This window comes from Marmota marmota, unplaced genomic scaffold (genome assembly GCF_001458135.2).
Source record: "Marmota marmota marmota unplaced genomic scaffold, marMar, whole genome shotgun sequence".
Classification (NCBI taxonomy): domain Eukaryota; kingdom Metazoa; phylum Chordata; class Mammalia; order Rodentia; family Sciuridae; genus Marmota; species Marmota marmota.
The window spans coordinates 10,009,994-10,037,310 of NW_026000240.1; the positions used below are offsets into that span (position 1 = coordinate 10,009,994).

Sequence of the window (27,317 nt, forward strand, 5' to 3'; positions counted from 1 at the left end):
ACAGGTGCGTGGAGTGGACGCGCAACTTGCCGGCCTGTGGGGCGAGCGCGGGTCCTGTCTCCGCTCCGCATCCCTCTTCCCGGGCGGCGGTCCAGCCCGGTTTCCATCTGGGCCAAATATGTGCACGCAAAGGTTAATTCTCTGCCTGCTACCCATAAATTACGCATGACATGTTTAGCTGGGCTGCCTTATATGGAGAGTGCTGTGTTTCAGTCCAGTTTGTTTTTTGCCAAGTTTGCAGGGCGGAAGACGCCCTGCATGAGAAGGCTGCTGCTGCTGCTTTTCCTTCTTCTGCTTCTTCTTCTTCTTCTTTTTTTCATCGTTTTGTAGTGCGTCACTCAAAAACTGTAAGAAAAGTAAGTATAAGAGGCGCTCTGGGTGGAGCCGCAGTTGGTTGATTGCATTGCTTTCTTGAAAGGTCGAAAAGAATGAGAAGTAGTTGGTACTTGGGTTCTGGTTTTTAGACAAAAGCAGGACAAATATGTGGCCCCCCTCCACCCACTTTTTTTCTTTTTTTTTAAACGGAGCCGGAATCTGTTATTGGTAGTAATGTGTCATGTGAGAATACTTTGATTCCAGAGCCTGTAACACGAGCAGGTATATGGTGGAGCTGTGCCTTCCCGGCTGGGCTCGCTCTGGGCGCTTTACAACTACAGGGTGTTGATACAAGACGAATTGTGCTCTTTCTCTGCGGCTGCTAGGATTCCGAGGTGTATTTCCCTGGAGTATGCCTCCCCATGAAAAAAACCACCGAGGAAGCAGATGCCGGAAAGGTGACTGCCACTCTCTTGGCCGTGTGTGCCCACCAGCGCAGGCAGGCACTGTCGGTTGCAAATGCATCCTCAACTGCCATACTCCAAGGAATTTCTTAAACAAATTAATAAACCCAGAGAAAAGTCATAATTTAATTAATGCCTTTGGATTTGCAGGCCCTCTGCAACGTGCTTTGAAATACTACACCAGTGGACGTCCTGTTCCTCCCTCTTGGGTTTGAACACGGTGTCTGTTTATACAAAGAGGGCATTTAGTACATAACTATTCTATAGCAGCCGGATTGAGCCCTGCCACGGTCTCTCTCTGGGTTCATAGTGCTGGTGTTTTCTCGCCTTGTTGCTGTTGAGATAAAATATCACTCTGGCGAGTTAAGACGAAAGTTGAACAACTTCAAAATTCATCCCAAGAATATGAAGTTCAATACTTAGAATGTCTTGGGTGTGGAGTGATAGCCCACACAGAATAAGTTATTTTGTAGCCTGTGAAAGCACACTGCTGTCACTTGGGTCTTTGCTTCCTTAAAGTTGGTGACAACTGCGGTTCCAGACTCTTTTAGGAAACCTGAAGTGTTCCCATTTTCCCTGGTTTTGTGCATTTGCTTGGGGGTTACATTTTCTTTTTATTGCTATGTTGTTAGGCCTTCTTTCAAAATGCAGACATAATTTTCAGTCTTCTTTGTTTAATGCCGGGTTTCTCGCTGAGAACTACAAAAGTTACCTTTTGTGCTTTAGAGAACAGGTTAGGTCAGCGCCAGCAAACCTGTTCATCCGTCTGTAATTATACTGTCACTTAAGACATAATAATCGGGTTTTATTATTATTAAGAGACTCTGCAAAACCTCACATGTGCCTAGTTGGATTTTTTCCCTCATATAACTAGAACAAATCTATGTGTAGATGTACAACTGTGGTACTCTGTGCACTTGTGCCAAAGAGAAACCAAAGTTCTGTGTGGTTCGAGATGATATTGCTGTGTTTACACTTCCATATTTGAGGCAAACTTAGACTCCAAGTCAGATTCATTAAACTCTATTCCAACATTCTGTTCTTCCACTGGGCACAGAATTCCTATGAAATGAAACACTGGGTTCTCTTCCAGAACAAGAAGAGATTCTTCCAAGGTTTCTTCTTGGGGGAGAAAAGAGTAAAATCGTATATCTGATTGAGGAAGAGTATATGACTTTGTTATATAAAATTTCCTGTTTTCATTGTAAGCAAAAAAAAAAAAAATTGCTCTTGCATTTGTGACTGCCATCATACATTAGGCCTGCATTTGACATACCTGTTTATAGAAACACAATAGTCTTCCTGTACCTGCTGGCTTTCTGCTGGGTTTTTGGAGATGTACAGACTAGAGAGCACCTCAGGTCCTACTTGGAATAAGTTTGAAAAGAAGAGGTGATTGAAATTTTTATGCTCTGAGAAAATGACATTCAGGTGGGCCGAAGACCTGAGGGTCAGGGGCATGGAGGGAGGAGGTGAAGTATGTCACTGAATGATTGGCTCAGTGTGAAGTCCAACAGCCATGCCATGTCTATAGAGAAGTTACACAGGAGGATGGTGAAGTGTCTGGCCTAGTGAGCCCAAAAGCTCCATGGTTTGGGGAATCTAGAAGGTGCTATCCTGTCAGTTACTAGCCTTATGTTCCTAGAGCACTTGAAATGTGGCTTAGTCAGATTGAGGCTTCCTGTAGGGTAAAACGTGTACTGATGTCGAAGACTTCAGACAAAGGAAAAAACAGAACATCTGATTAATGTCTTTATATTGATTATATGTTGTAATGATAATGTTGTGGCTGTTGGCCTCAGTAGATCTTGTTAGGTTAATTTCACCTGTTTCATTTTACTTTTTTACAATGGCCACTAGGAAACAATATAATAAATGTGGCTGACATTATATTTGTATTGGAGAGTGCCATTCTAGAATAAAGAAGGAAAACAGTATTCTGAGAAAAAGAGTTTGCTGGTCACAGCATAATGAAGTTGACTTTTAGTTTGCAAGATAAAGAATTTATTATACATAGAAATGCCTTATTTTTCTTATCCATTGTAACCAAAATTTGAAAAAACATACCACCTTACATCTATTTTTATTTCCTGAAAACTACTACTTAGTTTAGAGATTTAATGGTGAGGTCGTAATAGCAGAGAAAAGGCTTATAATTAGGAGATGAGTCTTAACACCTCTCAAAGGCCAGAATAGAGTATGATTGCTACTTGGGAACATTTTAGAGACACTGTAGTTATCATTGTCCTGGAGTTACCGAACATAAACAAGTCACTAAAATTTATTTTAAAGTAGAGTTTTCAGTAAATAGCAGTTATCCCCAGAAACTTAATATGTGTTTTCCTCTGCTCTAACTTTCCTTCTTAGAAAATAAAAACACCCAACACATGCATACGCAACCCTTGACCTAGTGTTAATACAGGATTCACAGGAGCAAAAGCTTGTCACCAGGAGGGGCTCAGGCCTTGTTCAAGTGTTAGGAAAGGTAAAAAGAGGTAATGTCACAGCTTGGAAGAACTCGTGTGCGCAGAGACATGGTCTGGAGACAGCGTCTGGCTGCAAACAAAGCACGATGGCACAGGTCCTAGAGACATTCCTTTCAGATACTTTCATCACTGAAGTCCATTGTGCCTCGCACAGTGAATCTGGAGCCAGAGAAATGTGGTTCTTTTCTAACCATATAAAGTATGCTTGCTGGTATATTCTTGAAAGACGTCAAAAAGAGATGGATGTACTGGGCATTCTTGGAGGCAGGAGGACAGGTTCCACGTGGAGCGAGGAGAAGACTGCTTCCTGGCTTGGTGGCCTCTTGAATCTGTCTTCTGCAGCGCGAGGCCTCAAGGAGTTACGTGAAGGATTGGGGGATGATGATCCCATTAACTGCATTGTTTCTGATGAGTCATGGGGCATATTCACTGATGGCTGGAGTGCTATTGATTGAAAAGCAGAGGATGTAAGAAGAGCTATTGACATGCAGCATTAAATGTCTGTGGACATATTTTTATTTTTAAGTTCGAGGTAGGGAAATTGATTTTTATATAATATTTTTCATACTCACAAATGTACATTTATATGAGCATATAGCCATATCCTTGAAAAGAGATCAGAAATACCTAGTAAATCTATGATTGTGGGTTGACACCTATTTTTAGTCTTTTAAAACAGAAATTCACTACATCTCTTTCAGATAATCACTCATGTTTCTGAAGAGGTATCTTGTCACACATGCCTGGAACATTCACAGAATTAATCTTTGAGAGACTTGGTGTAGGGGGCATGTATTCGGCACTTTTTCCCACTACTTTTGAGATCTTGTTCTAGGTTGCTGTGACTATTCTTTGTTTAAACCATTAGAGGAATAATTACTCTCAAGGTTAAATGTAGACGTGTTGGGTAGAATATAGAACTGCTTTTCTACTGAGGTCAGTTATTTCAAAAAGGTGGAGATGTTTCTAGAAGAGTACATGGTTCATGTAGTATGTCTGCTCCAGGAGAACAGCTGTTGCTTCTTTTGACATTGTTTCAAGAAATGGAGAGAGTGACTTTTACCTGTCCCCAAAGGTACTTGGTGAAGGTACAGGGGGTGTGCTCTCCTTAGGTGGGCAGATGCATGCATGGGAATATGGGTGTGGAGATGCAACTTTTGCTAAAGCAGCTGAAGTAAGTTTGGATACTCGGTGCTAAATGCCATGCTATTATTAAAAATTGTGGTAAGTATACAATCCACAGACCACTGTTGATAGCCATACAGGTGGCAACTCCATTCTAGTCTCTCGTTAGTTAAAAAGAGATTTTCCACCCCCTCTGGAGGCATTTTTTAAAAATTTATATTCGACACTGGATTTTTTTCTACATTTTATTTTTTAAAGAATTGGAGGCTATTAACTAAAAATGAACTTGTTTTAAAGAGTAACAAGATTGTAGGATTACGGGGATAGGCTTAATCCTGTGAAATGAATAGTCTAAGGCTGGTTTGTAATATTAATTTATCATGTAAAGTTGATTTGTAGGTGAATACATACTGTGAGACATACCCCGCTAGCTCATGAAAATCTACCGAATTTAGTCCATATATCCCCCTCCCACCCCTACTGGCAGTCTGCTGAGGGGAATGAAAGTTTGGAGCTAGCTATGAAACAGAAACAGCACTTTAGAGTTAGGGCTAGGAAACATGGCACATAAGTCCCCACACAGAAAAGGTAGGTCCATGCAGCTCAGACCCATGTGCCTATAATAGAGCAGATAGTTTTGCAATGAAGCATGCTTGGGTTTCTCATTACTTAATTTCACCTTTACCAAAATCATGTTCTCTTAAGGAGCATTGGTGACATCTGACTGCATTTCCCATGTGTGCATGTACCATCTAGACACGGGGTTTTCCCACATGTTCTTAAGCCTTTTACCTGGCAGACGTGTATTTTTTCCCAATGATCTGTACTAGAATGTTGATAGAGTACGTCATTAGTGTTAGTGAAAACCATAAAATCAAAGCTTTTTATAGTTACATGCATATCAGAAAAACAAAGTGGGTAGCCAAGGCAAGCAGTGGATGTAGAGAATTTGCCCAGGAGAAGCTTGATTGAAAGTAACCCAACTCTTAGACTAGATTACGATAATAACTTGAATGTGTGCCCAGAATTCGTATATTAAAGTTCATCATTGCAAATGATACCGAAACATACCAAAAAACAGTGATTTAATTTTGGAAAGTAAATGTGCATAATGAACAGCAAAGAGAGAAATACATGGGCTGAGGGGTTAGAATCAGAAACAGCCCAAGTATCTAATTTACCATGACTGAGTAAAAGTGACCCCAGACCAGAAGGTTTGGCTAATGGTTTTGGACATAGGTACGAGTGTCCTATCTTGAATTCAGTTTTATGGGTGTTCAGAAACCTTTATGATACTTTAAGGGCCCTGTCTGTGAAAAGTATTATAGCAATGTCTGTAAGTTTTGTACTTAGAAGAGTAGACTCTTCCAGAACATTCTTAAAAGCAGGATAAAGTTCTATATGCAGTGAAACTGTAAGGAAGTCAACAGTGAAAGACTTCTACAGTCTTCCCAGTACATGGGAAGCATGTACTGTGCTGACCAGTACAGGGTCAGAATGAGGCCTTATTCTTCGTATTCATGTTGGGAGAGTATCACAGAGTTTTCCTGAGCTTGCCTTAGTGTCAGCATTCAGACTGTCCACAGTTCATTGTATCAAAATTTTTTCATCATCTGTTTAATAATCTATTTATCAGTATTGCTGATGATACTAGAAACAGTACATTAACATTTTATTTGTTTCTCTCTTGTCCCATTATAAGAGAACTTTCCTTTCAGGGAACATTTCAGGCTCCCTTGGTTGGAGGAGATACTCTTTCATTTTCTAGTAGAAACCAGGCGGGCTATTCAGTGAGGGGAGGTGAGCAGAGGCGGGGCCAGGGCTTGCTGCTGGGGACAGCCCTGAGCTGGTGGCTGGACTCAGGATTCCCCTCCAAAGGCCCCTCATTGATATTTGTGTGGACTGAATTTTGGTTTCACAAAGCAGAGTTGGGAGGGCACACCAGTTTCTATGAACATTTCAGTTTGTTTTCAAAGTCCAGTGTTTATTGAGTGTAGGTGAGCCACCCAATAGACCTCATGGGGCATGGCACATTTGGAAGGTCAGAACTCCTTAGTAGATACAAGTGATGACAGCCAGATGACTTTCATCATTTTACTGTTGTATCTGTATATATTTATTATTTTTTTGTCGATTTCTTGAAAGGAAGAACAGATTTAAGGGAAAAAGTTTGCTCTTCCCATGGCTTTAGTTTCTACATCTCTGAAATTATAACATCTAAATAAGTATGATCAAGTTAACAGAATGCCTCTTGCTGTACATCTCTTTATAAGGTCTCATTTAGTTTTTTCTGTGCCTGTAAAATAGGCCTTGACCTTGGCCTTCAAGGAGCTTCTTTGGTCATGTGCATAGTTCAGAGGCTTCATTGTTTTCTGATTTCCATGTCCAAATTTTTAACCCAGATTTTTGGCCTCCCCTAATATGTAAAGAATCGCATACTTGCGCTCATTACGATTTCCCGTGCATCAGGTTGAGGCTGATGTACTCATACCTGTATTCTCTGGGACGGCTTCATGAGGTGGGCATGACCAGTACCCTGGATTCACAGATGGGGAAACTGAGGCACAGGTCTACTTCTTGCCCAAGGTTATTTACCTAGTAAGTAGCACAAGGAGTTGAACCAGGGTGGTCCCATTTCAGGACCCATGCTCTTATGTGAAAGAATAGAAACAGATTTTTTAAAATGCTGTGTTGGCTGCTGATAGGAGGTTGAGGGCATGAACTCTTGGGGTACTTGAGGAGTCATACTTGCTGCATACACACCTGGGAAGCTCCAAGAGAGTGGGCGAAGAGGAGGCGGGTGGAGGGAGTTGCGAGAGGGCACCAAGGCTGGGGAGAGGCCGAGCAGGTGGAAGGAGGCTGTGCTGGGCTTTGGACACCGTTGAGGAGCTTGGGAGAGTATAGCAGGTGCTGAGCACGAGCTGACCTTGGCGAGGGAGTTGACCTCATGGAGCTGTGCGCTGGTGACTTTGAACAGAGGAAGGATGGGGCACATGGATGAAGTCCAGATTCTGGGGTTGGCAAGCAGAATGTGGGACCACGTGGAGACAGGAATAAGGGGCACGGGAATAATGGCTGCGTGTGCTGGGGACGTGTGCCAGGCCCAAGGTCCTGAGGTGAAGCTGATGAGGCCAGCATGGGAAACTTTGCTTTACTACCAAGGATTTAAAGCATCTTAAGAATTAAAAAGCTTCCTATCCATCAAAATCCCTTATTGAGAACTTGACTGCTTTCCCTGAGTATCATTGCTATATTAGAATAAAGAATTATATTTTAAAATATCAGCAAGAGAGTGTCTCATCAGGGCTTCTAACTCGACTGGTCGACGATACCATCAGTTCCATTACTGGTTGTGCCAGGCCTGGGCCATGCTCAGGACCTGATGGGCTACAGAAGGCCACCGAATTCTCCATCCTGACTTGGCCCTTCTGAAGTCAGTACAGCCTGATCTTTACCGTCTGTTGCTATTTGCTGGGAAGTGTCTCAGTGTCCACGCGGCCTGCCTGTGTGACCTGTCCTCAGTGATAAACAAGGCAGCAGATAGATGCATGATAAAGCGAGTTTGCAGTGTGCTCAGTGTGGCTGACATTTGTCCTCCTCAGACCTGGCTATTTTAGGGAGGGTATCAGTATAACTGTGTATTCTTTTTCCTGGAAATAAAAATCCTCGGTGATCAGTCACTCTTCTAAACAGAGCGATTTGCCTATGGGAATCACTAAGTGTTGCATTTGGCTCATGGCTGTGCTCATGGCTGTGATTCCCGTAGAGCAGAAGGCTTTCTGTCAGGAGCCCTTTGACTTGAGACTCTTGCCCACTTGTTCATATAAATGACTTAGCATAGCGTAAGCAGAATATGTCACAGTAATGATAGATCATCTTGTATTCAATCATATATAGAGAAATCCCCATGAAACCAAGACAGTTTTAAAGAAAAAGATCATATTTGTAAGTACTCACCATTTATTATTAATTTAGGTTCTCTAGATCCAGAAGAGTAATATAGGAATCATACTGTTTATATGTCTTTAAATACATAGCATGTTTATATGGAGCTAAAGAATAACCTTGTGATGTCTTGTCTTGCCTTTGCTATGCACTGTTAGTACTGAGGCAGAAGCCAACTTTGAGTACATGCCTTTACAGTATCTGGTCTTTGCCTTGTGCTATACAGATGCATTGAAAATCATTTTGTTATATTAAGAGAATGCTTAGAAAGTCTTCCTTTTTAATTAACTAAGACAAAACAGTATTGAAATGAGAACTTCTTCTTGGCCTTCTCTATTATTGTACTGATTTTAACTAGACTAATTGACTCCAAATGACTTTGAACCCTTGTTTGAGTTTTACTGCTCCACCATTCAGGGAAAGCTGTGCTGTCAGTTTGGGGGCATTCCTAGGAGGCATTTGGTATTAAGTACCTCCCTGAAAGTCTTCAAGAGATTAGATGGACAAAGTGGTTGGCAACAGCAAGGACACCAGAAAGTCTCTGACCTAGGGATAGAGAGTCTCTCTGAGGCAGTGCACTGCCTTTCCACTGGATAATTTGAAAAGTGCAGAACAGTAGTAGTTCGAACTATTGAAAAATATATACCTCAGAGAAAATCCTGCAGAGTGCTTTGGTGAGGCAGGGGGATACTTGCTAAATGTTGCATAGTTGAAATGACTATCAGAGGAATATAGTTTTGAGGACTGGGATTTTTTAAGAGCATTTATTATATTGGGAGCAATTAACATAGGAAGAAGAATATTACATCTACTTCTAAGTAATGGGTTAACGTCTACTAAGTGCCCAGGTCTTTCCCTCTCAAAAGTTACTTTATCATGTTAACAATAAGACCATAGAAAGGTCAATTCACCTTTTATGTTCTGCTAAATAGTCAATTAGCACACATATTTGGAGCACCTATTAGAGTCAAAAGATTGTAACAGATCAGGAGAGGAGGCTCTCCAACTGAGTGACAGTTTCTGACTTTCTCTCATGAATAATTGAGTTGGGGAAAAACACACAGGAGTTAACAATGGAGACCACACAAGGAAAACCAAAGGAGGAAGCTCAAAGAAGGAAGGAAATTCAAAGAGGAAGTCTCTGGAACTGAATGGCCAGGACCTCTACATGGAGGCCTCTGAAAAAGGTCTGGGGGTGCAGCTCTCTTTGCAGATGTGGAGGGAAGCGGTGCACACAGGGCAGATGTAATGGAGCAAGCTGTTACCCCTGAGCGTCTTCTCTGCGGGAGCCATGATGGGCTTGTGTTCTTTTCTGTGAAAGGCGAGGTGGGAGAGAGCACCTTGGCAGTGGTCACAGTTATGGGCTCATGGTGCTGACCAGGACACTGAGACTCAGAGAGGTTAATGTAACAGCTAGAAGTCAGGTCTTCTATTGCATCCCAGCTAGCATCCCTTCCCACCCCGTATGATTCTGCCAGGGGTGAGGGTTAAGGTTCAAGTTTACAAGACAGTCATTTAAAAACTTTACTCTTATAACAATGGACACAGGTCTAGGAAATACAAATTTAATTTAAATGGTTGTCAGATTTTCATGTTTATGCTTTGGTGTTGAGATTATAAACGGTATATAGTTTGGCAAATGCTTATAATCTTTGTTCCTTGGATTTGTAAAAACCGAAACGCATATAAGATAGGGCTCCTGTTTCGTGGCAGGATGAGGCTGACAGCGTGTGCTGCCTTCTGCACATGCCCTGGCACTTGCGTTGGGCTTCCCCTCAGAGAGGGACTGACTTGGGAAGTTCAGAGGCAAAGCACCGTTGTCTCTCGGTATCCCCAAGAACTGGATTCCAGAACACCCCTTGGTTCCCGACATTATGGCTGTGCAGGTCCCTTATATAATGTCCTACATGTTTGGCCTGCATTTCTAATCACCTCTTGATTACTCACAATACCCAGCACAGTACAAATGCTATGTCCGGGGCTGTCAGACTGGCAGGGAAAACTGTCCACATGTTCTGTGCCGACTGAAGGTTCTCCAGTGTTTTTCTCCAGAGCCTCCAGCCCGTGTTTGGTTGACTGCAGATACAGAGCCACAGCGGCTCAGGGCGGGAGCAGTTATGGCACCATGCAGCTTCCTCAAGACGTGGTAGGACCGCAGGGCCCAGCCCTGCCCACAGGTGTGATTGTGCCTGGTGCTTTCAGAAGGCACCCTCGTCACCCATCAGTCTGTGCCCTCTGTGACTGCCCCTGTGACTCAGCTATGTCTTTAAAGGATGAGCCCTTCTGAGGACATGTTCTGTAGGAGACCTTTCCTTGGCTAGCAGCCTCCTCTCTTGGGGAGCTGATCAGGACATATCCCAGATAGAGTCAGATGTGGTTCAGAAAAGGAGCGTTGTCTTGCTCTTGGCATCAGAGCAGAGTGTTCTGGTGCAGTGTTGACCGTGTGCTGCTGTTACACCTGGGCTTCGGGGGCAAAGGGGGAGGAAGATGTGCCTGTTCTCAGAGTGGTTTCCTGTATAGTGATAGAAACGTTCACCAGTGAGTTAGGGCAAAACAAAGTGGGCACAGAGGAGCCGAGAATAGGCTGTTTGTGGGCAGAGTGTGGAATTTGCTTAAAACCATTCAGTGAAGCATTCACTCTTTAGTCACTTTGTATTAGAAAAAACAAAATCCACCTATAATTTTACTAAAATGATATGACTCATTGCTTAAACTTTTTTTTTAAAAGAAGTTTAAAAAAAAGTTTTTAATAAATAAGCACAATCTAACCATAGTGTTATCCTGGATTAGGCAGAAGAGATTAATTTATTTTTCATTTTGGTGCTTATGGAGCAATGTGGGGACGACTAATTCCTGTGAATCTTTTCCACATTAACTCCTGATTTAGGGATAGATTCAAACACTCTGTATTGACAGTCAAGTTTCAGAGCCTCCAACTTTTTCAGTAAAGAAAACCCATAAGCGAGAGGTGAACATGCTTGGTTACAAAGGGTCCTGGGTGTGCGCACCATGCCTTCGCCCCCACTCTCCTTTGGGTGCGGGAGATAGAACTGTGTTCTGCAGGCCAGCTTCTCGACTGCACATGGTCCTTGTCAGGAGAGGTGTTCCTGGTTTCCAGGACTCCATCTGCCCTCTAGGTTAGAAAACTAGCTGCTTCCTAATTTCAGAAAACTAGGTGTAATTTAAATATTTGTTTAAAGCCCCCTGAATGAGAAATTTTACTCTAAGATTGTGTTTGAAATATTCAAGAGCAATTTGGGATATGATTTCTGATTTTCTGAAGTTCATGGCTTAGAGAAAATGGCCCATTCATGAGTGATATAAAGCAGAACAGCCACCAAGACCTCAGCATTACCAATTGTAATATTAAAAAACTGGGTTCTCACCTGCACAGTACTTGTTCACTTATCTAGGTGAGTGTGGCTCTTACAGGACTCTGAGAATTAGGATTGCTCTCTTGGCTCACTGAGAGATGGGACTTGGGGACCTTCTGGGTTAGGAGATTTGCTTGGGTGGTACAGCCAGGTGTTTGAGGGCTGAGACTCAGCCCAGGGGTCTTGCTGTTTGTGGGTGTGCTTGTTGGTTTCCATGGTGAATAGAAATATCCAGATCAATGCAGATTTGAGGCTGGCTCCAGGTTAATTCTGAGAAGACTGAAGGGAGTGAAATGGGAAAGGAAGTTTTTGAAGCATTGCGGTCATAAAACAGCAGACATGAATGGACTTTGAAGTCTCACTGGCTTAGGAAGGAGTCCTGTGTCAAGTGGCCTGATCTGCTGGCGTGGTTGCACAGTATTCTGCTCCCACCTGATATCCTCGGCCCTAGCACTCTCTAGGATCAGCAAAATCTACTTTTAGACTCAAAATCATCACCACCTGTGAAGTTTCTGATGTCGCTTCTGAGTGACAGAGCACTCTGCCAATTGCTCTGTTGAGTGGCTTGCTACATGGCCAAATTCTGTTTGTCCTGAGCCCCCAAAGAGCATAGGAAATGCTATTGCCCCTATTCAACTACATTATTGCAGGGTCAGGGGGATGGATTTCATTTCTCTCATCCTAGAAAAATACAAATCTGTGGCCAACATTCAAATAAGCAAACATGCCATCGAGAATTGATAGCTCTGTGTTCTCTTGGAGATTTCTGGTTGATTGTTCTTATGTACCCCCCACATCCTTAGCAGAGTAATCACAGCAAGTCTGTGTGTGTGTGCACATTTTTTGGGTTTTATCCATATGTCCAAGTGTATTCCATAAGTGATCATGAAGTACTGCATAAATTGTAACTAAAGTTGGAACAGAATAAATACATGAAGCCACAGATTCATTCTTCAACTAATGGGCTAGTTTATAAATTTGCTCTGAAACATGTTTTATGTCATCTTGTGAATCTCTGCATTGAGTGACTTGTGAGAGTGTAGGCTGCCACAGACCCTAAGCAGAACAAAAAGCACTTCTAGAGACACATGCAAATTTCAGTGTATTCTTCATGACCATGTTTGCTGAGGCTTGAGGTCAAAGGGTTGGAAAGTAGGTGCCGTCATTCAGACCTCAGCCTGCATCTTAATGAATTGATTGCCATTGCGGTTTTCTTCTGCTGGCATTCAGGTTTTTTTTTAACATGTATTATTATTATTTTTTTAGTAGTAGGTGGACATAATACCTTTGTTCTATTTAATTTATTTTTTTAAAGATGGACACAATATCTTTACTTATTTTATTTATTTTTATGTGGTGCTGAGGATCAAACCCAGTGCCTCACCCATGCCAGGCAGGCACTCTACCACTGAGCCCCGGCCCCAGCCCTGGCGTTCAGTTTTAACCTGTGTTTGGAGCAACAGTTTTTTGGTGTACTAATTGCTTGACATTCATGGATAAAAAATATTTTCCTTTAATATGTCAAAAAATTTCAGAGATAGATACATTCATAGAGATGGATAAGTTTAAAGATTCTATGCTAAGGTACTAATGTATGGTACTAATGTGAGGAAAAGTAAGCACCTACATTTCAATTCAGTATTTCTGTGAAAAATGAAATATTAAATGTGCAGATTACACAATGTTTACTGAAATATACAATTGAGTTCTTTTATATTCTACGTACTGTGGTAGGCATTGGGTAGGCATAAATAGTAAGTACATCAGGAAATGTAGACGTCTCTCCAGTTTTAAATTGGCCATTGAAGAAAGAATGACGTTTTGTAAGGTCTTCCTGCCATTAAATTTTTGGTCATTAAAAAGTATTGTGTATAGATGCCAGGAAATATTTATTTTAAAGCTTCTGCCAATGTTAGGTGTATTATGTATGCATAAGCAGAATATTTCCATGTAAAGGAAAACGTCATTTTATGCTTAGCATTACTGCTTTACAGTTAAGTAAGAGTTGAAGCATCACAAAATAGTCCAGAAAGAGAAAACTCAAGTTTGAGTGGCCGCAGAATATTGTGAGTTGGGAAGGTAGGGCCAGCACGGAGGCTCTGGCTTTGCCGCTCCATAGCATGCAGAGTGCTGTGATAGCAGGGCTGAGCAGCTGAAAATGTCTGCAGCCGGGAAGCTTGTGAGTTTCAGAAGGTCATTTTGGCATCCTAGTAAGAGCACCGATTCCCAGACAAGGTCCAACTGGACAGTCAGGAGAAGAGACAGGCCCCGAACCCTGGGGTTGCAGCAGCCGGGATTCTAATTGGTTGTGGTCATCTTTCATTGAAATATTTATAGAGCTGTGAGCTTTGCTTTTCTCTTCTGAAAGTTTCAGTTTTCTTACCTCTGGTTTTGTCCTGGTAACAGGGCAAATGTTACTTTAGTTTTATTTATGTATGTCATCAACCCCTGTCGAGAGGAGAAGGAGTGGACTACATAGCACTGAATGTGCGTCAGAGGCACCTGTGAGACAGAACGCATGTCAATCAGAAGGAAGAAGAGGAAGCAAGTATTGGAGATGAAATTGAGGGTGAATTTCTCAGCTATCTGGCAACTGAAGCAAACATGTTAGGAAGTAGAAAAATCCATCTAATGAAAGTTCTTCATATCCTATATAGTGTTTTATTGTTAAACTCTTAGGATGTTTAAATATCTAACTTTGCCCTTAAATGAGATCTTGGAAGAGATGAATTCTTATTACTTAAGAAGTGAAAGCAGAATTCTTTTTTTTTTAAATGTATTTTTGTTTCATTATCTTTATGTGGCGCTGAGGATCAAACCCAGGGCTTCCCACTAGCGAGGCAAGCACTCTACCGCTAAGCCCCAGCTCAACCCCTGAAAGCTTGTCTTTCAAGGCCCTTCTAGCCTCCTCTCCTGCCAGCCCCATTGCATATGGACACACCCAAGAGACCACTCCCTGTGCCCATGGTCACCTCTTCCCCAGCTCTCTGCCTTATGGCCCATATTTCCACAGCCTGGCTTGCCTTCCCTCCTTGTCTCTCCGTGGGTAAAAGGCACTGTTCTGGAGCTGGGGCACAGCTCCGTGGTGGAGTACTTGCCTAGGATGTAGGTTCAGTCGCCAGCACTGAAAAAAAGCCATTTTCCCAGGTCCACCTAGATGACCATCACGACGCCATCTCTGACTTCTCCTTCAACCCACCAGTTTTACCCCTTGTGTCTAGGCTGCGGAGAGAGGGTCATCAATACGGTTAACACAGTCAGCACACACACATCATTTTACCTGTGTATTGCTTTTAGCATTAATGCTTGCATTTATTCATTTAATAATGTATGGAATGCATTTAAATTTATTTTGGGAAATATGTATTCCTCTAAGACAGGAGGAGAAAAAGAACTGGAGAAAAGAAGCACCCTTGGAGGAACAGCAGGAGAGACATTTGGGGATGTTGGAACCGGGATTGTAATTTTTGAGTTGTTTTCACTTTGGGTTTTAATTTTCTGAACCAAAATACCATTGACTACTTTCCTGGACCACCAGGTGACTCACCTAATGGGGAGCAGGTTTGGCACGTGCAGAAAGAAAGCCCTCACTGTCACTGTAGGTAGTGCTCGGGGCTTCTCTCCGCCACGCGCTCCTCTACAGTTTTAACAGCTGCCCAGGCTTCACTGTTGGGAACCGTCATCCCCCCTCGTCCCTGCTTCCCAGCCGCGTCCTGGTGGCCCTTGGAGCTCGGCTGGCTCGGGCTCCCTTGGCCTGTGTGGGTCTCACCCGTAGGGCACTTCTTCTCACACGCCCAGGTTCCCGAGCGAAGCACTGAAGGAAGCGCAGGCTCCTGTTGTTCCCAGGCCGATTCAGGTGGCCCTGGGGCCTCTTCCTCAGAAGCCAGCCTTCCAGTCAGCAGAACCTGTGACCTGTGAGGAGAAGCCAGTCGATGTGGTGTTGGATTTCGACATCCCCAAGTGTACGTGTTGATGCCCAGCGTGGATTACAGGGACAGTGTGTCCTTCACTGTGCTCACGAAGGAGACCATGCCATCTCCCTGGGAAACCTTACCTGAAGGTGTCCCTGCACTTACCCATCTCATGCCCAGAAAGCCTCAGGAGAGACACCCAGTCATGGTCCACCAGCTTGACCCCGGGCACACCTCACTCTGATTTTGGCATCTGTGGTATTTATAGTCCTTGTCATTTCCATGGTCTTTGATATGAAATGGCTGGGGTTGTTGTGAATGAGGTTTTGTATCTGGAACCATCAAGACCTGACACTGAATCCTGGCTCCTCCGTGTAGCTAGCTAAGGGGACTGTGGTGAGCGTCTTGGAACCATGCAGTTTGTTTGTTTACAAATGAGCAATCACTGTCTGTGAGACTTGTGAGAAACAAAGAATGAGGATGAAAATAAATTATACACTAGTATGTAGAATATTATTTGCTGTGTTGAACAACAGTAGGAGGTATGAGTTCTATGTGGAGAAAACCCCAATTCTGTGCTTAGCTTCTTCACTAGCAACTTCAGAATTCAGTGACTAGAAGGGGAGGCCTGAGCTCACAGAGAGAGCAGCAAGAGCTCACTTTTCTCTTTAGTATTGGGGACCCTTTACCGCTGAACTATATTCCCATCCCTTTTGTGTTTTTTATTCTGAGACAAGGTCTCAGTTGCTGAGGCTGGCCTTGAACTTGGAACCCTCCTGCCCCAGCCTCCCAAGTAACTGGGATTATAGATGTGTACCACTGCACCTGGCTCCAAGATGATTTTCAAAAGTTAATCTCTAAAGGTTATTACCTAATAATAGTTTTATCCAAAACAAAATGATTCTTATTGCAAGAAGATTACAGAATGATCTGAATCCTTTTTTTCTTCCTACTAACTTGGATATGGAGGGTTTATTTGAATTTAAATAAAGGGCTGGGTTTTTGTTATATATGAAGGAAAAGATTCCATTAATTTTCACATACACACAAACATACACATACATTGATTCTTATTTCACATTTTATCTATAATGATAATTTATTCAATCATATTTTAGTGATTGGATAGGTAGGTGTCTCAATTGTTTTTCATCTTTTTGTGAAATAATTTTGCTATTCTAAATTATTATTATTGTCTGGTGGTACCAGGGATTCGATCCAGGGCCTTGTATGCTAGACAGGTGCTCTACCACCAGCCCTTACAGTATTGTTTTATAAATAGATAAGGAGCCTACATACCACTCTGTAAAGCATTTCTCTTACATGTCTGTATGTGAGTATGTATAATAGTTTGATACTGAAATGATTGGAAAATATGGAAAATTCAGGATTGCTACATGAGCACTGCTCTCATTTGTCTGATGCATTTTTTAAGATGCGCTGGGGGATTTTGTACATAGCTGGTTGCTTTTGCCTCCACATTTGTAGTGCACTGTTGGATAGGACTCAAGTAAATGCCAGGAGACAGGAAGGGTGGTGTTCTACTGTGTGTAGAATGTGAGCGTGATGCCGAGGGGCATGCGTGACTTAATGATGAGCCTTGGCAGAACTTTCCAGAACATTTTACAGGTGTACTAGTTTTCCAAAGTAGTTGATAGAGTATAATCAAATAGTATGCCACTAAATATGTAAACAAGCCATCTTTTCAAAGAAGAAACACTTTTTTTTTTTTTTTTAAGGAAATGATGGGGTCAGAACACAGTGAGCAGTCAATTGTGACAGGAGTGTGCTAGCTTTAGTTGACTGTGATTGTCAGAGTTATATGGGGTTAAGTATGACCTCTAGAGTCTGGTAAAAACCTGAGTTCCCAGTCTTGTGCCTCTGGGTGTCTGCTGTCCGTCCCAGGAGTATGTTTTTAGTGGCCAACCCTAAGGGACGGATTCAGGTTCCCCTGGCCTCTTTCTGGAAGGTCAGCCTCCTAGAAGGTTGGCCTTGCAGCTGACCCATGCCGGGCGATGGCAGGAGCTTGCTTGCGGCTGCCCTGGGTGCTCTGATGGCGTGGAGAGCTACTTGTTGACCAAGAGCACAGGATGCTGAGGGACAGGCATAGCGCCTCAGTCACTGTCTCATTAAAAGGGCATAGTCTTTATGTGTCCCCATGTGTCACGGCCCTCCTGAGATGCACAGAACCTATGTCCTATTGAAAGAATTAGGAAGAGGACTTTTTTTTTTCCTTCTTATTTAGCAAAGGAAACAAATCTCAAGCTGTCCTGTTGGTTCAATATGTGTATTCTTTTGTAGAAAGTAGAAAATCCTAAGAATAAAATCTTTGATCCCGTCTCCTAAGACACATGACTTTATTTATACTCTGACAACATGGTGAATCATTTTGTCAAAATGGGAATAAAAGCCCTGGAAATGCCCACATCCTGCCACCCAGCCATTTCAAGTCTTTTAAAAACCCTCTTTGAGCTACTTCTGTATCCTGGGAACTGTTGTTTATTCACTGGGAGAGAGGAGAGCAAAGTCAGGGAGGAGTGCTTCTACTTTCTAACAGGACACTTGCTCGGGAGAATTAGAAGAGAGCACTGGGCATGGGTCTTGGTTCTTTAATTGGAAGTGCATGCGGCTTCAGGAGGGCCCAGTGCAGATCTGTGAAGGAGGCCTCTGCACGCCCAGCCTTGGGAAGTTACATGTGGGAAGATATGTCCGGGCACCCATGAGCCTTCCAGAATTTTGTTGTGCCTTAGCTAGTTTGATAATAACTTATATTTATAGCAGTTGTCAGAAACCATTTCCTTTAGTCTATTAGAATGTAAAGGAGGAAGAGGGGCATGGACTATTTTCTTGCATTTGTAGAAGTACTGTGTTGAAGCATTCTTTAATCCTGTGACTGTGCTGTCAGGTTTTCCAAGTAGAGCATGTCCACAGACACCTGGAACTGCACAGTGTTTTTATTATTATGAAAATAACAGTAAGCTATGGATTGTCCATTTTGATACTGTCAACCCCCAAATTTATTCAAACTTCCAGCTTCTGTTTTTTTGGCAAATAATTATGGAATACAATTGCTTGATTGTTTTGGCAAGAAAGGCTTTACTTTGAAATAACAGGAGTCTAAAAACATGTTACAAATGTTTCCATTGATTAGCTGCCTTATATGAACTAGCCATTGAAAAGATTTTGCAAAATACAAATAGGCTTTAAGTTTCATTATAAGAAAATAAAGGTCCATCATACTTTTTTGCATATTCCTACAAGAGAAATTTACAGTGTAGATTTAAAGATGGTGTCTTTTCAAAGTAAGCCTAGATTTAACAAAAACAGTGAAGCGTATTATCATTCATTGCTGATGAGAGCATTTTGGTAAATATTTTCTTGAAAGAAGTTTGTTGTTCTAGTTCAGAGTTAATATATGAATACACTTGACGTTCTAAGATTATACTATTAAAAGCACTTATATATAAGCATAATTTTTCATATGCAAATGCAGCATTGCCTAAAATAGTAAAATATCTAAGTTAAAGAAGTAGATATAGAGTAATGTATAATTGTTAAAAAAATAATTACATTGATAGGTTTCTGTTGACATCGAAAGATCATTAGAGTGTTTTATATTTATACTTATACTGTAAAATAGCAACATGATTTGTTATTATTAAACATTCCAGACCTAGTGAAGCATGGGAGTTAGTGTGGAACCTTCCCCAAAGAATAGGAAAGGCATTGGGGGAAGAAACCCAAGTGGTCAGCGTACCTCTCTGTCTTGACAGGCCTTACTCCTCTAGACCAGGGAAGCGCACCTGGCACCTGATTCGCTGTCAGGAAACATTATGTGAATTTGAGATTTTTTTTTTAAAGAAAAGCTCACGTTAAACTGATCATCTAACTTTTGGTTTTGGAATGAATTCATTTGATATTGGCATACTATTACGAGTGTGTTTGAAATCATTTGTTGAGTAGGTGATCTTCTAGATCAGATGTGTCAGTCAGTAGAAATGCCCACCCATCCATCAGGCTAAATAGACCGTGCAGCACCTGCATGGCTACGTATTTATAAAAAGTTCGGAATAAGAAATATGCTAGCGAAATAACAGAGACTTTTACTGATTGTGTGGAAAGGAGGGAATGTGTGTGTGTGTTGTGTTGGCTCATGAGAAGTCTACTAATTTATCTTTTAAGGATGCATATTGTAAGTAATTCCACACTATGTTCACTCATAAGTGGTTTTAGTCATTATGATTATTTTAGATCTTTGTATTTAGTAATAATTTTTTATACTTTTCTCATGATGATTAATAATTAAGCAACTTATTTTGAGTAATCTTTAATAGAAGCCAGTAAATTCTTCCTGATTGAGTTTACTATGTTAGGTTTTAAATCAGACATTTTAGAAATTCAAGATCTATTTGTTAGGGTCAAGCTTTTATACTCAGATTTAGTTTTTAGTATTAAAAGCAGTTGCCACATTATATTTTTAGAAGTTCTATGAATTATGGCAACAACTGATCCTGATAGAGATTAATTTCTATTTTGGGAGGGTTTTTAAAATTATACCTTCCATTTCTTCTTATGTTTATTTTATTGTTTATTTTGGTACTTGGGATTGAACCCAAAGGGGTGCTTTACCACTGAGCTAAGTCTCCAGCCCTTTACATTTTTTATTTTTATTTGGTGTAAGGTCTAGCTAAGTTCCCCAGGTGAGACCGTCCTTAAACCTGTGATCCTCCTGCCTCAGCATCCGAGTAGCTGAGATTACAGGTGTGCACCACTGCACCTGTGTGATTTCTGTTTCGTCTCAGTCAACTTGAGTCTGCTACAGTGGCAGCAGGAACAGGCTAATAGTGGAGGAGATCTTACCACCACTGGCTGTGAGAATGGCTTCTGTCTTGGAGGGAAGGTTGGACTAGTGGGGCAGAGGGACACCAAGGGAGCAGCTTCCACTGATGGCCTGTGGACTGGGGACTCTTTCCTCAGCTCTGGTGGAGCACCTCCGTGGTCACTCCTGAGCTGCAGTGGTGTCACTAGGGCAGCCTCAGAGACTCTGCTGCCACCCCCACCCTCCACCCCCGCAGGCAGTGAGGGACACATTCTAAGATGGGCTGGTAGAAGTGTTATCAGCTCCATTGAGAAACAGGGTGACATTGTTCAACAGATGGAGAGGTGCATCATAAAAGTGAGACTTTAGCCCTTAGTCGGGTTGTCAAGGGTCTAAACTCATCTAGATAAGCTGTAGGGTCACAGCCCATGATGGGGAGGGGCACTGTGAGGGGACATAGGACCATGGCGATGGCATTCCATTGGGCAGTCAGGGTTTCCTCTGGCTCCTTTCACTCTGATGGATTGTGGCTGCCTCCACATACCATTCTTCCTGAAAATCACCAGGATGGGGATATTGGTCTTTTCTGTGACTTAGCTCTTGAGTACAGAACAGCTTTGTTAACTCTGTGTGAGTCTGTGTTTTGATTTCTGACTGTTTTTCATTTTGAAATATTACTAGTTTTGGAAAGATCAGCTATGACTACCTGAGGCTCAAAAGATTATGCCGTTGTGTAATAGATGAGAGTAAATAAAACACTGAGGGAGCAGGGTTTCTCCTGAAGCACGTGAGGGTAGCACCGTGGTTTTCTCTCATTATTTCTCCGCGTAGACTCAGGGCAACACTGAACACCGCCTGCTTGAATGTCATCAGGAAAATGCAAATGTTCTCTTCTTTTGCCAGAAATGAAGACTGGGTCTGTCAGAAATTTGCAGATAATTATTTAAATGTTTCAAATTTGCAAAGCCACACAAAACTGTTTTGAATTATTCTCTGGATAAGAAAATCTTCTTTCAACTCACAATCCAGGAGGTATTTAAATGTGGTTCTATTTTAACTTCATTGCCTCCTGCTCTTTCGAGGGAGCGCCTTCCAGTGTGAATTCTCTTGGTTATAAAGGTGGCATTGCCAACTCAATAAACTGTGCCCAGGCACCAGGACTCTTAGCTAAGGCGTACAAACCAGGCTTCAGATACACCAGGACAGACATCCTCTCATGTCCCAGGTGTGGGTGGCTTGCTTTCTGTGAGTGAGATGCTGTTGTGTGCTTAGCAACTGCCTGTGCTCCAGGGATCTTGTGCCACGGCAGAGCAGGACAGGTGGTGGGACAGGTAGCGGGACAGGTAGTGGGGACAGGTGCATGTTAGTACTCTGCGGTCTCTCCTTCCTGTGGCTCGTTATTGTTGGTGTGATGTTAGGCCTCTGTCATTCATCAGGACTGGACTGGTATTGGGAGGAGCAGAAGGTTGAGCCTTTGGACAGTGGCTGGAGAGGCCACTGGGAGGTACCCTTACGGTAGGGGCTGGCTGAAGGCCTGTGGAGGGCCAGCTAGGATCCCATGTGATGCCAGAGCAGCTGCTGTAGTGGGGATTACCTCCTGGTGACCCCCATACCTCAGGTGCTTCCTTGTGTTGCCTGAGGGAGGATCATTTAGAATTCACCTTCCATCCCTGTCTGGAGAGAAGCTTTGTGTTTCCTTTTGTCTCAAATGTAAAATTCTGATTTGAGTGGAGTACAATTAGTGGCCTCTGGAATTCTACTCTGGGGCCATGGCGCTTCACCTGACCATCCACCGCCCCCTGGTGACTTAGGGAACCAAGGCTGTGAGGGGGTCGCACTTTGTGATCTTAGATGACTTGCCTGTGTTCGTAGATGCACCTTCTTCCTCTGGACAGCAGCTAGTCTGCCAGCCCAGCACAGTGGCAGCGTCTGGGTCGTTGCAAAACCTTATGACCGAAGGCCGTCTTTTCCTTAGTAGTGTTTCTAAAACTCCAGTCATCTGCAGTCTAGTCCCCAGTCTCCGTGGTCTGCCAGGGCCTGCTCTCAGCCTTGCTCTTTTTATTGAATTTGAGCTTTTTTTCTAAGCCGTCGAGCTGATGTGGTCACGGAACCTGTGAGCTGTTCTTCGCGTCCCATGGCGTCTGGGAAACTCGTGTACTTTGCATGATACCTGCAGGCATGTGGCGCTCCTGGGAGTGCGCTGACCCCTCACTAAGAAACGCCCATCTCAGGACGCTCAACACTGCTGAAGGCTACTTTGACCACAGACCAGTTTTTCCCATCAAATAACTGACCGGGTTGTTCCCGATTCAGCACCTCAGCAGGGAGAGTGTTGGCGGACCAGCACCCAGGAGTGCTCAGCGGAGCGTTTGCCTCCTGCGATCTTGGTTCATATTTGGGACCAGCCCTGAGCAAAATCGCTGAGTGAGCAAACTTAGTTAGCTGAAGGGCTGTGTTGCTAATTATGGACTCGTTGACATCAGTGACCCAGCGGGAGAAGTTAGGGGTTTGGGCAAGGGGTCCCTTCTTGCCACCTCCAGACTTACTTGGTGAAGTTGACCTCACTGTCCAGTTAGATTAAAGCTTAGTGGGTGAGAGTCATCATGGAAGACTGCCCATTGGTACCCAGTTACCCTCTTGAACACATACCTGTCTCAACCTCAAGAGTTTATGAAAAGGGTCCCCAGATTCCTGCCTGAACTACTCAGGAGGAAGCTAGACCAGCCTGCCCGAGTTTGGCCTGGAAGGACAAGAACAATCAGTAAACCGACATGACTAAGAGATCTAACCTTGCTCATGGAGGCCACCCCGTTCTCAGAAGTAGAATCTCATCGCAGACCTTGTGCTGTCCTCCTCCTGCTCTGTGTGCATGTGGGTCTGGAAGGTGCTCAGACCAGGCCGTCCAGCACAGCACCTCAGTGCCCTTTAGCGCGCGACACTGGCCATGACGGTATCTCTCCATGAGCCCCATGATTTTCTTTTCTCTTTTACTTAATTCTTGCTCTTTTTCTTGGTGTTTCACCATCCCCATCATTTCACGTCATCATTTCTGTTTCCCCTTACATCCGTCCTAAAGAAGAACACGAATGTGACTTCTCAGGAAGACATTAGTTCTTGGTTCCCAGGCAGAATATCATATTTGTAGAGTGTGTCACGTAAGGTGAGGAACTTGAGAATTTGGGGTTTGATAAGGGGTTAAAGAGGGCTTGTTAAAAAGGCTTCAAAAGGTTCGATTTTCACTGCAAAACCGTTAACTTCCTCAAGCAATCTCTTTGTGATTGGGGAAGTTTATCATAATATGTTGAAGTACAGGTCATAGATTTACCTATTAGCCAATATCTGTAAAGTAGAAATATTTCCTTTAATAATCACTAAAAATAAAACAATTTTAGGGAAAAGGTGTTTGTTAAGACTTGTCACAATCTGGATATTATCCACACGTTTTAAAACGTCATCTATGTCTGTGGAACCAAAGCTCATTACCAGCTGAAGGAATCCTTTGAGAATTCAATATTGGTCTAAATTCTGTGAAATCTTAATTTACTAAAACAGTTAATGCTGATTTCAAGTCTTCCCTGAAGTTCTTTTTTTGAATAAAGAAAAGGAATAAGAGATAACATTCCTCTATCAGCAGTTCAGTCAGATCAGTTCGTACGATAGAATCTGAATTTTGTATGCAAAGTGCCTTACATCAGGGGCGGGTGCCCACATTATGGGATCCAGCAAGACCAGTAACACAGAGGGGTCACTGTCTGATCTAACTGTCAGTGTGTGTGCCCAGCTAATGATAAATATTTTTATTCTCATCTATATTTATATCATTTTTACAGTTAAATAGTATATGATGAACTTACAAACACATGTCTACAATATTTTCAAAAGCACTTTTTCAAATAGAATTTTTCTATTCCATAAAATAAAAGCAACCAAAACACTATTTTGTAAGCATTTTAGTAACTTTAGTATGCTTTGTGCTGAGCTGAAGCCCCAAGTAGTCTGTTATGTGGCAGAAAGGAGAAACGGTGCACTCTTGAAGGCAGTTTTGTCATTGTACTTAGATATAGCCACCAGTGCAGCTGTGTAGGTCTCTTTACTGGTACCGCTTGTTTGGACCCTATGGATCATGATGGAAAATTTCCTCAGAATTGGGGACACATCCTCATGTTCATGTTTATTCCAGAGCAAACTTCATTTACCAAACATGTTAAAAGGTCTGTTGTATTCCAGGATCTGGGGAGTGGGGTTATTGCGGGAGTCCACATGTTGTCAGGGAGTTGATCATCACCAAGGGGCCATAGGAGGAGGCCCAGGTTCTGAACATAGTGAGGTTTATATTGAGGCCCAGCCTTCAGAGATGGTGGGATCTGATAGCTGCTTAAGCAAAGGGGAGGGATTTGCCTCGTTGCAGGGGGCGGAACCACGCATGAAGCCCCGGGAGAGTGTAGTGGGCAGCCCTGTGCCTCTGCCAGAAAAGGGTGCAGTGGGAGGAGCTACAGAGTAGCCTGTCAGCTCATGCCAGGGAAAGGGCCAAGGCAAAGAGTGGAAGTGGTAGCCTCAGAGGTTCTGGAAAGACAGAGGCTGCCCTCATCTCTGGATGTTGGCCTGGCTGAACAGTGAAGTTCAGGGTCTGGAAGTCAGACCCAGAGATGAAAGAGCAGAAAGACTTTGGACACTGGGCATGATAGGTGGAAAGCACTAGGGAGCGCAGGGTGTGCAGCCCAGACAGCTTTCCCTGAGCCGGAGAGAAGGAGCTGCTTCCGAGAGGGCTGCATGTGTGAGGGGAGGAAAGGACAGTACCTGAGAAGGACCCAGCAAAGTGGATGTTCGCAGAAGGTCACCTGGACAGGAGGGGGAGAGTGCTGGAGGCTGAGAAGCAGGATAAGGGTTTCAAGTCAGGTGAGCAGCAGGTTGGAGAACTGAGAATCCTGCTCAGTGGCCGCTGTTGTGACCATGACGCATCTGTGATGTATGAGCTCGTGTGCCTTGATAGGGAGGAAAGCATGAAGAGGGCCTTGGGAGTGAAGGTGTAGGAAAGTCGCTATTTGGAATGAGAGAGGGAACTGTCCAAGGCTCAGGGAAGAACCCTAGACAATGGGAGGGTCTAAGTAAGTGACCCTGGAGCATAATAATTTATAAAGTCTGGTTCTGTGTTTTTGTTTTATTTATTTATTTTTGGTACTGGGGATTGAACTCAGGGGCACTCAACCACTGAACCATATTCCCAGCCCATATTTGTATTTTATTTAGAGACAGGATCTCAGTGAATTGCTTAGGGCCTAGGTAAGTTGCTGACTTTGAACTCATGGTCCTCTTGCCTCAGCCTCCCGAGCTGCTGGGATCAGAGGCGTGCATCACCACGCCTCGCCTGTGCCTATGTTTTGAAGAGTGTGTTTTCATACTTGGGTGTGTTTATGCATAAGTGTACACGTGTATGTATATTTTCATGCCCTACAGGTTATCTCAGTCCTAATGTAGTAATTGATTATTTAATCTACAGGTCATTGAGTAATGCTAAATGCGCAGCAAAGATTCAGGAAGGTAGACACAGCTTAGGGCTTTTGACTGGAAATAACTTGGATTTTATAGAATCATGCATTAGGACCTGAAAATGTTTTTTTTTTTTTGAAAACAAACATTTCTGAATACTTGGATGAGTTGGTTCTTATGTCCCTCTCAAAAGTTTTCGTTGAGGGAAAGGGGAAATACTGGGGAGTGATATTGGCCAAATTATATTGTTATATTTGTGTGTGTACAAATATACAACACAATCCCACCATTATGTACAACTATAATGCACCAATAAAAATATGGAAAAGTAAAAGTAAAAATGTTTTGGTCTTGCTACAGTGTTTTCCAAGTAGTTTTGGAAGATAGGTTAAACTATATTTTTAAAGTTACTGTTGAGAGCTAAAGTATTAATCTTAAAAAAATAGAAGTTGGGGCTGGGGATGTGGCTCAAGCGGTAGCGCGCTCGCCTGGCATGCGTGCGGCCCGGGTTCGATCCTCAGCACCACATACAAACAGAGATGTTGTGTCCGCCGAAAACTAAAAAATAAATATTCAAAAAAAATTCTCTCTCTCCTCTCTCACTCTCTCTTTAAAAAAAAAAATAGAAGTTTAGTGATACTCATAACTTTAATGTATATGTATTCTATATTTTATGTTCTAATTCCCCAAATTATAAATATACAAAATACCAGTCTACCTGTTTGGCCCAAGAAGCGGTCCTTTGGAATGTGAGATTTAGTTTCTAAAGCCTAATTTTCTTCATTAGCAACATTGAAAGGTTAAAAAAAAAAAAAAAGCTTTTATTTTCCTAACTAGTAAAATTTTCTGAAAGTTTTTCATCCTGATTGAAATAGAAAATCAATTGTCAGGCATCCATACCCTTGTCTAAGGAGTGGTCTCAGGTGTCCAGGGAGCAGACCCTGGGTGCTGCCCTGCCCTCTTCCAGTGCCCCTAGACTGCTGCTGAGGTGCTGGCTGCCCGGTCGATTGCTCTCCTAATATTTAATGTTTCTGCGATGGAATCACTTTCTCCCCTGAGTTGACTTGGGATTTGCCAGACGCACTGACAACACTGCACTCCTTATTTTCGCCACATGACCTCAGCTTCTGCTTTAAAAGTGTTGGAATAAAGGATGCTTTTGTTCCTATCTTGCCTCCTGTGATATATGGACGAAGTGTCTGCGGGCTGAATGGAATAGTTCTACAGTAGGAGGCTGCCTTCAGCTCAGGGGCTGGCCTGGGCTCCGAAGGAAGTGAATCGGATAGGTCAGGAGAACGTACCATTTGTAAACACCCCTTTCCTTTTTTATTCACGTGTCAGGACAGCAGCAGCAGGCTGTTCAGCCCTCCCTGCGCAGAGCAGAGGAGCAG

General features: G+C 42.9%; 1 protein-coding gene across 27 annotated transcripts in view; it reads left to right on the forward strand.

Moving 5' to 3' along the window:
* Mbnl1 (muscleblind like splicing regulator 1) overlaps positions 1–27,317 on the forward strand; it is a 184,446-nt gene that overhangs the window by 23,629 nt on the left and 133,500 nt on the right. For 2 of the 27 annotated variants that reach the window (XM_048793986.1, XM_048793992.1), the window contains exon 1: positions 27–356. The exons of 13 other annotated variants lie outside the window; for them this stretch is intronic. In XM_048793986.1, coding sequence (XP_048649943.1) covers positions 171–356 — 186 coding nt within the window. In that variant the 5' untranslated portion in view covers positions 27–170. Of the gene's footprint in view, positions 1–26; positions 357–27,317 lie in introns of those variants that run through there. 12 more of the 27 variants (XR_007344065.1, XR_007344066.1, XM_048793998.1 and 9 more) reach the window with 8 other exon arrangements.